Here is a 10,467-nt window from a genome sequence, read left to right on the forward strand (position 1 = left end):
CATGTCTAATGACCCTCTCTCTCTCTCTCTCTCTCTCTCTCTCTCTCTCTCTCTCTCTCTCTCTCTCTCTCTCTCATGTCTAATGACCTGCGCATTCACGATGACGCGAAGCTGCTAGACTGCGGAGGATTATGGAAAGTGGTCGCTTAAATATGACCAGGGGTTTCTTTCATAAGATTTGAACTGAGGCGGGTCTGCATTAGCGCGCGCCTGTCTCGTTCGTATCCATAGTTCTTTTTGCGCGTTCCCCCGCCCATCAATCATCCATTGCGCGTCTTTATCACCTTGCTTTTAAAAAAAAAATACTCAGTAACGGATATGATTTAAAATGTAGCGAAGTACAATACTTCAAACAAAACATACTTAAGTAAAAGTACAGATTTTAAAAACTACTCAAAAAAGTTAAAGTACACAAAAAACTACTCATTTACAGTAACGTAAGTAAATGTAATTCGTTACTTTCCACCTCTGCTAATGTTTGATCACGTTGATGGTACAGGCTTGAAAGAAGTGCTGCTGTTTGCCATCTTTGATCTTTCTGTTTTGATATAGCGCGTCTTGTACAACGCTGAAGGCTCTCACTAGAGTGTTGCCCACAGCGCCGCCGCTGGACGGGGGGGCTGAATCGATTCATAGGATTTGATGAATCGATATTGAATTGAGAAACAAATAATTGCAATGCATTGATGAATCGATATTTTTACCCAGCCCTAGTCATTATGTACAATTGATGAAACTTTCAGAATGGGAAGTTATGAACCAAAGAATCATACAACCCCCATGACTAATTATAGACATCAGATACATACATAATAAGTTGTATCCAGATAGCATATTGTAATGAGATGAGTAGGGCAAAATACATAGTTGACTGTATCATTTACACGTTTCTTGTATTCAATCCATTTTTTCTTAACTGGGCACTGATGTCTAAGACATTTATTCTCATCTGTAATGCTTTTGGTGTTAATGTAGACTAGAAGTTCTCCCGTTCTCTCTCTCCGTCATCTCTGAAGTGTCTAATTAAACTCACGCGGGCGCGTCTTTTCGCGGTTTTGAGTGAGTGAGATGTGATGACATTACCCGGGCTGCTTAGAGACCCATCGGTAGATTAAACTGAGCGCGTGTGCGGTAAAAACCCGACCGCGCATTCCGTATTTTTGTCACAGGTGGCTGCACATTCGCGAGTACTTCTTAAAAAAAGTACTGTGCTTCTTTTGGGCACTAGATGATCCTGCTGCTCAGTTAAACAGTGTTTGAGTTCTCCTCCATGTTTCGCTGCGCCACTGACAGGACGGGGCAGAGTTACGCAACATCACACGCAGCAGTTTGTTTTTAAAGGGAAAGTATTAACAGGATTAAAAAACGAAATAACCGACATGATAAAATAATGTCGGTTAGAGGTTCTGAATTTCGGTTTCGGTTATTTTTCGATTAATCGCCCAGCCCTATATGAATCTGCTGTTTTATTGTTTTATACTGTTGTCTGAGGTCTACATATGACGTTTGTGTGGATTTTACATTCAAAAACATCAAAGGCAATAAGTAATAGGCTAGTTTGTACCCTGGTTTTGAGGCTGGCTCGAGAAATGCTCTGTTTTGACGAGCGGGCCACATTGAAGACCTGGACGTAAACGGCCACTGCCAAAGCTTGTTTTGTGGTCCAGGGTTTACACTATATAGTAAAATATGTTAGATTTTAGAGAAGTTTAAAAAGTGTGCTTGATTTTTTTTGTCTGTCCAGCTGTTAGACAGAATACAATTCTGTCTGCCTCAGCTCGTGGGCTCGTGACCAGCAGCGGTCTAGGTGGTGCTCAACGGAGGTTGAACATTTCTAGACCTGCAGCTGGTCACATGAGGTTCACTCTTCCAGGAGCTGTGGAGGATGATGAGGAGTGTAGCCCGACAGGTCAGTCACACTTTTATGATGACACCTCAAAAATATACATATGTAATAATATATATTATACGTTTTGAAACGCACATTCTATATATTTTTTCACATTAAGAGTAAACTCAATAAATGTTTGGAATTGGAACACAATGTAACAGTAGCATACTGTATATATAATGTTTGCCACAATAACTATACAGTAAAATATTTAGATTTTATAGAAGTTTATAAAGTGTTCTTCATTTCCTGTCTGTACAGCTGTTAGACAGAATACCATCCTGTCTGCGTCAGCTTGTGGGCTTGTGACCGGCAGCAGTGTAGGTGATGCTCAACGGAGGTTGAACATCTCTACACCTGCAGCCGGTCACATGAGGTGGGCCCTTCCTGGGGCCGTAGAGGAGGACCAGTGTAGAGGAGCAGGTCAGTCATCATAACGACGCCTCGGATATAATGAAACAAAAATAAACACATTCACTTATGTACTGTAGATCAGTGCTTCCCAATCCTGGTCCTTGAGGACCCCCCTCCCAGAAAGTTTTAGAAGTCTCCTTATTTAAAACAACTGATTCAACTTATCAGCCTCCTTTCAAAATTGTAAACATGTCTCCCTAACAAGCTGATGAGTTAAGTGAGGGTGGGTTAAATAAGGAGACATCTAAAACATTCTGGGAGGGGTCCTCAGGGACCAGGATTGGGAAACACTGCTGTAGATAGTAAAGCGTGTAGAATTCATAAAATAATATTTAATTTTATACACATAAAATAATAAAGTTATTTTGTCTAGCATAGCATCAGGACTTTGTTTAGTATTTTTGGTACTTTTGTCTTAGTTTTTTATTTAAATATGTATTAAATTATGTATTTGTTATGTGATGTTTTAGTGTATTTTATTTATAAATTAAATAAAATAGCTCACACAGTTTAACAAATTAATGATATGTACAATTAATGTATAAAATATTATTTTTGAATATATATATATATATATATTTTTTTTTTCAGTTACACATGTTACAAAAATTGTTTTTGTTATAATTATTATTATAGTTAATATTATTAAAATGTTTTTCAAAATACCACAATAAAGTATAAAGCTAATCATTAGAGAAGTTTATAATGTGTTCTTTATGTCTGATTTGTCCAGATGTTAGACTGAATAACATCATGTCTCCGTCAGCTCGTGGGTTTGTGACCAGCAGTGGTGTATGCGATGGTCGACGGAAGTCAAACATCTCTACACAGGCAGCTGGTCACGTAAACCTTCCCCTTCCCGGGGCTGTAGATGATGAGGAGTGCAGCCGAGCAGGTCAGTCACACCATTTTAATGACACCTCAATATATATATACATACATATGTAATAAGTAACCACAATAACTATACAGTAAAATGAGTTAGATTTTACAGTTTATAATGTGGTGTTCTTGTCTGGTCTGTCCAGCCGTTAGACAGAATACCATTCTGTCTACGTCAGCTTGTGGGCTCGTGACGGGCAGCAGTGCACGAGATGTTCGGCAGAGGTCAAACAGCTCTACACCTGCAGCTAGTCAAGGGAGCATCACCCCTCCAAGGGCTGCAAAAAAGGAGGAGAGGAGAAAGAAAAAAGCTGGTGAGTCACAACATTATTATGACACCTTAAAGGGATACTACACTTTTTTTTAAATATTCAAATTTTTCAGCTCCCCTATAGTTAAACACTTGATTTTTACCATTTTGGAATCCATTCAGCCAATCTCCGGGTCTGGCTGTACCACTTTTAGCATAGCTTAGCACAATCCATTAAATCTGATTAGACCATTAGCATCGCACAAAAAAATAACCAAAGCTTTTCGATATTTTTCCCATTGAAAACTTGACTATTCTGTACTTACATTGTGTACTAAGACCGACAGAAAATTAAAAGTTGTGATTTGCTAGGCCGATATGGCTAGGAACTATACTCTCATTCTGGCGTAATAATCAATGACTTTGCTTCCATACCATGGCTGCAGGAGGCGCAATAATATTACACAGCAGCTGAAAATAGTCCCCTGCAATTGAAAGTTATTAAGGGGATTATTTTCGGGCACAGCGTAATTTAATTGCGCCTCTTGCAGCCATGTTACAGCAGCAAAGTCCTTGATTGTTACGCAAGAATGAGAGTATAGAGTATTTAGCTATGCAGGGAAAGAGTTAAGAAATATATTACTGGTATCTGGTGGTAACATTACTATTTGTCTTTTCTGTTTCTGTCTTTTAGATAAAAAACCAAAACAGCCAAAGGGAAAGAGCATCCGTGCTTTTTTCCGTAGAACAGTCCAGGCTATACAGCATGCCTGCTGTATCTGCCAAAATGAGGATGACCTGGAGTCATCTGATTCAGATGATCCTCAGCCAGGTCCATCCAACCTGCTGTCAAGTACCCGTGAAGATCCAACTGATTTGCAGAAAGGTCCATCTGGACTCAAGCATACGGGTTTTCAAGAACCAGCCTATTGCCTGGCTGGTTCATTTACCTTGGAAAAAACAGAAATCCAAGAAGAGACTGATCGTAACCAAGGTCTATTCGACCCGGCGGAGCTTCGTGCTCAACCCGATCAGGCTTTTTGTAAGCCGGGCCCTTTCGGCCCGCACGGAGCCCGTGAGCAAGATAGTCCCTTCGGACTTGAGCGAGCGTGCCATGAAGAACCAGCCTATTGCCTGGCGGGTTCATTTTCCTTGGAGAAAACAGAAATCCAAGAAGAGACTGATCATAACCAAGGTCCATTCGACCCGGCGGAGCTTCGTGCTCAACCTGATCAGGCTTTTTGTAAGCCAGGCCCTTCCGGCCTGCACGGAGCCCGTGAGCAAAACAGTCCCTTCGGACTTGAGCAAGCGAGCCATGAAGAACCAGACTATTGCCAGTCTGGTTCATTTACCTTGGAGACAACAGAAATCCAAGAAGAGACTGATCTTGAACACGGTCCATTCGACCCGGAGCCAAGTGCTCAAAGTGATCAGCCAGGCCCATCCGCCCTGAACACTGCTAGTAAGTTTACTGTTATTATGTTCAGTTTTTTTATTGTTGGCTTTATTTTTCTCTCTTGTCAACTGTTCCATTCCTAATTGTTTTAAATCTGTGCCCAGTTACTGTAATAAGTGTATTTATACACCAGATGTTTATGCAATATCTTCTCCTTGTATTCAATATATAATGTGATATTCTGGTTCCGCACAATGACTCTTGAGCATTTCCTTCCATCTTTACCTGATTTTCAGTTTAAATAAATATTTTGTTCTTTATTTAATGGTTCTCTTGCTGTTTTGATCCTAAACATTCGTCTTGTTTATTCTGCTAGTAGCTGATTAGTTTTGGATGTTCTGAACAATTAAATGAAAATTTATGCTGTCTGATATATTATAAGGAGCACTGCTGTTGGAGTTTAAAAAAGCCTTATGTTCATATTGTATTGATTGTTTTTTGTTCCAGGGAAGTTTTCATTGCTTTATGAAGTGGGAAAGTGGATTGGAAGAGGTGTCTTTGGCGATGTCCATGCTGGGACTCAGAAATCTGATGGCAGAAAGGTAAAGCCACTCTTCATCAAACAGCCCAATGTGACCTAACGTATAGATCCATATTCAATGTTTTGATCTACATATGTTTATATCAGTTATAGTTTGATGTGACTTACAAATGATTACTTTTCCTGGTAGGTTGCCATCAAATTTATTGACAAGTCGAAGCACTGTGACCGCTTCATTACGATGGTAAGTTAGCAAGATTCAATATTTAAAAATGAATATACAAAGGGGGCCAAAAATTTGAGAGTATAAGGAGGCAATCTGGGATTTTTAAAAAAGAATTTTGAAGAAAAAAGTAAAAATATTAAATATTCTGTACTATATACAATACAAACTGCATTTCTATAGCACATATCGGGGCGAAGCACAACGCACATAAAGAAAATTACTTTGCAAATAACTGCAGTTTTATAGTTCAAACAGAGATGGCGATAAAGAGGCAAAAGTTACAGAATGCAGCTGTAATAAATTCATAAATAAAGAACCCACTGTATCTTAGTAAAAGTGTTGCATGGGAATTAAACATTATTTTCAGCTAACCTCTTTTAATGCTTTTGTACTACTAGCATGGACATGCCAAGCCTCTGTGCTCCGAAGTGGCTATCAACCTGATGCTGCTAAAACCGGAAAAAAGCCCCTGCATCGTGGAAATGTTGGACTGGTTTGAAGAGGAAGATCGGCGTATCATCGTGTTGGAGTTTCCAGAACCCTGCATAAGTCTCTTTGACTTTGTCGAGATGAATGAAGAAGATCTGTCTGAGGTCCAGGCACGTCACTTCATGCGGCAGGCAGTGGTCGCAGTTATGCACTGCATTGACAGAGGTGTCTATCACGCAGACATAAAGCTTGAAAACTTTCTTGTCAAAACTGACACGATGGAGCTGAAATTGATCGATTTCGGAGTCAGCTTAATTATGCCATCGTATAGCAGTGGTAAGTTGACTTTCTGTATTGTTCCCACACTAATGAAATTTATGGGGATGGATTGGATGCAGTTTTACTCTGATGACTTTTACTAATGAAATATTTTCTCACCTCTTATTTATGTTAAAGTGCGACGCATGGCTATTGCAGATATGGTCGCTGATTTGGGCATTTTATTGTTCAAACTGTTGCCTAGACCAAGTCCATTTGACAAAAATGCTGTGATATCCGATGGTAAGAGAGCACCACCAACATAATATAAATATATATATATATATTTTATATATATTTTATGACCAATTTATGAAGAAATCCAAGTAAGCCCAAAGGGTTCACATACTTTTTCTTTCAACTGTATATATATATTTAAAATGACAAAACCTCAATGCCTAATCAATGCTCTTGTCTACACTTGCGAATACAGCGTGTAAAGACTTGCTACATCGCTGCATGGACCTCAATCCAGACAGAAGGCCAACATTAGAAGAAATCTTACAACATAAATGGTTCGATGAGGGATAAAGGTCAGGAGCAGATCATCTTTTTACAGAAATCTTATACATTAGGTCATCAAAGACAGACATTTTTAAAGGAAAGAAAACTAAAGTAGAATGCTAAATACAAAGTTTTTGCATTTCTTGATTTAGCAGATCCTCAAATTGACTTCAGCGAGCGAGAGCAGAGGCAGAAGTGTAGAAGTCAAAGGAGAAAATGAAAATTAAGCATAAAGAAAAAATAAAGCAATCATTATTAATGTTCAATGTTTGTGAATCTGGGGAAAAATTTAAGGCCCTGGGAAGCTTTTAAAAATATACATACATAGATACAGGTCATTAAAGGGCTTGAATCTATCAAAAAATTCTAGACTTTTTAAGCACACGTGCTAAACTGTTCGCTTTAAATGCTTATATCTTCTGTATGCGAATGTTGATTCATACCAAAATGCTTTTTTGCATAGTTGTGTTTGACACATGAAAACGTCTTGGGTTACGTATTTAACTGTTGTTCCCTGAGAAGGGAATGAGACGCTGCGTCTACCTTGCCATACATCCTGCGTCCCTGTAACGCCGTCTTTGGCAATATTTCAGATAGTGATATACTTCCTGGCTCCCGCGTCATCCTGTCTTTGTCGTTAAGCCTCACCATTGGTTGAATTTGATATACACATTTAGACCCACTTACCCCTGCAGGCTTCCTCAAAGTGTCACCGCAGTGAAGCAGCGCAAGTTCCCTTGAAAGGGAACTGTAACAATGTATCTTAAAAGGTAACACAATGTAACCTTGCTCTCACTTGAAATGTGTCCCCACATTTAGTCATTGAATTTGAGGGTATTGGACCTGGAAAGTCCTTGAAAGGTCCTTGAATTTGAAGTTAACTAAGGTGTGGAAACCCTGATAAAAGCAAGTAAAGCCCAAACGACACTCCTCTGAGTTTTTATAAAATACATTAAAGGCGGGATGCATTATCATTGAAAAACATTTTGGAAAAGGGAGTTGGGCCGAGTACCAAAACACACTTGTAGCCAATCAGCAGTTGGGGCGTGTTTACTAACAGACATTGTTGTCTGGGTTGCGGATGTGTGGGCGGGTCTATCAAAAGAAGGTCCAGATTCTGTCGGGGTAGGGGCGTGTTTGTTTAGGTGATTTCAAATATCAACATTGGCTTTCAGAGTTCATGCACCCCGCCTTTAATTGATCATAAATTCTGTGCAATTAAACCTAGGCTACTAATCCACAGCACTATGGGGCGGTTTCCCGGACAGGGATTAGACTAGTCCTAGACTAAAACATTTTTAAGAGCTGTCCAAACTGACAACAACGTTCACTGACATATTTTTAAATACATCAGGGCCCTTCGTTTTACCTCAAAATGCACACAGGTAATGTTTTTAGTAAGGCATGTTTGTTAAAGCTAGTTATATTTCCTAATTAAACTAAGGCCTAGTCCTAGATTAAGCTAATCTCTGTCCGGGAAACCGCCCCTATATTGTATAATTTAATATGTTTTGTTAAATTAAAATTGTAAGTTTCCCTCCCTCTGAAGTCCTCATTTACATTTAGACATTTAGCAGACGCTTTTATCCAAAGTAACCTACAAAGATTAAAAAACAATAAAGCAATTTGTTATAGGGAGGCAATAGTACAAGAAGTGCTTATACCAAGTTACAAGTTTGTACTATTCCAAAACCTGTCTATTGCGAGAGAGTGAGTTAGTAATTTTCTTTTTTATTCAAGATAGTAGAGGTATGTTTGTAGTCAATATCAATTTGTCAAGTATTTTTGGACTAGATGAGTTTTTAGTTGTTTTTTGAATGCTGCAAGAGATGCGGCTGACCGGACTCCTATATGAAGATTATTTCACCAGCAGGGAGAAGTGAAGGAAAATGAGCCAGAACGTGATTTAGTGCACTTTTGTGAAGATATGACAAGGCGCTGCACATTTACATGGAGCATGGGAGTGATTTTGGCTGTCATTGGAGGTTATGCCATTCAATGAAACCAAACTTGGCCTATTGCAAGTTCGCTCCAAGTGGCAGAACATCCCTGGCTGCAGGTGGCCAAGACTGAAAAAATAAAAAAAAAGTATTCGATTAAATGTTTTATGTGATATTTTACATTTACATTTATTTCAAATTTACTGTTAAAGTAAACAGACTTGCAAGCTATGAGGAGTAGAAGCCAGCAGGAGACGTTTAAGTCGTCGTTATCGTTCTGCAAGACCTCGCTGGAGCTTCACAAGAGTGGTTTGCTGCTTAAGTAGCCTGACACAGAGGGTTGCACCAACTAATTTTGAAAAGTATTTAGGTAGGTGGTCGTATTGCCTTGCCCAAACACATGATACACAGTTGAGAAAATATGGGACATGCTGTCATCTACATACATCCTATGCAAAAAAGTTTATTTTTATAGCCTAACTTTACAAAACATGTAAAAGTCTCAAAATTTTTTCAAGACTGTCTGTGAATCTTCCATGCTCTTACCTGTGAAGGTAACTTCAGTTTCAGGAGCAGTCACGCCTGGAGAGCAATTGGAGGAGGACATCTCAGTCGCAACCTGCCAGCAACCTTTGAATATTATCAGTCTTTGATGGTGGATCAAGCCAAAGTATGTATAGTAAATTTTTAAATGGACATCATTCTGTCTTTTATCCTTCTGTCTGATTTTGTCATTTGTTGCTTCAGGAACTTTAGAAGATGAATAGTGAAGAATTTAGAATATACGTAAGTCTGAGTAAAAAGCTGTTCACATTATATCGATATCTATGTCCACATCATAATGATAACTTAAAGGAATAGTCAATTTTCTTAAAAGAAAAATCCAGATAATTTACTCACCACCATGTCATCCAAAATGTTGATGTCTTTCTTTGTTCAGTCGAGAAGAAATTATGTTTTTTGAGGAAAACATTGCAGGATTTTTCTCATTTTAATGGACTTTAATAGACACCAACAATTAATACTTAACTCAACATTTAACAGTTTTTTTCAACGGAGTTTCAAAGGACTATAAACGATCCCTAACGAGGCAAAAGGGTCTTATCGTTTTCTAGCAAAACGATTGTCATTTGTGACAAGAAAAATAAAAAATATGCACTTTTAAACCACAACTTTTCGTCTAGGTCCGGTCCAGCGCGACCTAACGTAAATGCATAGTGACGTAGGGAGGTCAGGTGTTACATATATAAAACGCACATTTGCGGACCATTTTAAACAATAAACTGACACAAAGACATTAATTGGTATCATTCCACATACAACAATGTCGGAACGGTTTTTTGTTGTTTTGTTTTGTTGTTTTTTTTGTTAAATTATATGACTAAAGCTGTTACCTGTAAATTTAAATCAAGTACTCGGTATCGGCAAGTACTGAAATGCAAGTACTCGTATTCCAAAAAAAGTGGTATCGGTGCATCCCTACAATGCATTTTAATATAAATGTAAGTTTAATGCATTTATTCTGTGTGGATTGCATGTTGTGCTGGATTTATACATATGATCCCGGAGACATTAACAAATTAATTAATTAGCAGTTCACTATTTAATGCTGTGGAACATTATGAACTTATCTTTGTGTCATAATGTGTTGGCCGATAAAAACTACACGAAATCAG

The 10,467-nt window shown here is 38.5% G+C and overlaps 1 protein-coding gene across 3 annotated transcripts; it reads left to right on the forward strand.

The window, feature by feature from the left end:
• The first annotated feature begins 2,996 nt into the window (after positions 1 to 2,996).
• LOC129453086 (uncharacterized) lies at positions 2,997 to 9,160 on the forward strand. Of its 3 annotated transcripts, none has more exons than XM_073862025.1 (9): positions 2,997 to 3,200; positions 3,334 to 3,501; positions 4,132 to 4,899; positions 5,341 to 5,435; positions 5,565 to 5,618; positions 5,999 to 6,365; positions 6,486 to 6,590; positions 6,781 to 6,880; positions 9,004 to 9,160. In XM_073862025.1, exons 1-8 carry the CDS (start codon positions 3,011 to 3,013, stop codon positions 6,876 to 6,878), a joined length of 1,845 nt encoding a protein of 614 aa, XP_073718126.1. In that variant the 5' UTR covers positions 2,997 to 3,010; the 3' UTR covers positions 6,879 to 6,880; positions 9,004 to 9,160. The 3 variants fall into 3 exon arrangements, with proteins under 3 accessions (XP_073718126.1, XP_073718123.1, XP_073718124.1); XM_073862022.1 differs by lacking the exon at positions 9,004 to 9,160 and adding an exon at positions 7,004 to 7,747; XM_073862023.1 differs by lacking the exon at positions 9,004 to 9,160 and adding an exon at positions 7,007 to 7,747.
• The last annotated feature ends 1,307 nt before the right edge of the window (positions 9,161 to 10,467 follow it).

Source organism: Misgurnus anguillicaudatus, chromosome 23, assembly GCF_027580225.2.
Source record: "Misgurnus anguillicaudatus chromosome 23, ASM2758022v2, whole genome shotgun sequence".
In the NCBI taxonomy this organism is placed as follows: domain Eukaryota; kingdom Metazoa; phylum Chordata; class Actinopteri; order Cypriniformes; family Cobitidae; genus Misgurnus; species Misgurnus anguillicaudatus.

Bases quoted from the DNA above. Each gene is read 5' to 3' on its own strand.
- LOC129453086 (XM_073862025.1), top strand. From the start codon at position 3,011: ATGTGTTCTTTATGTCTGATTTGTCCAGATGTTAGACTGAATAACATC. The intron at 3,502-4,131 runs GTGAGTCACAAC...TCTGTCTTTTAG, and splicing joins GAGGAGAAAGAAAAAAGCTG to ATAAAAAACCAAAACAGCCA. The intron at 5,619-5,998 runs GTAAGTTAGCAA...TTGTACTACTAG, and splicing joins GTGACCGCTTCATTACGATG to CATGGACATGCCAAGCCTCT.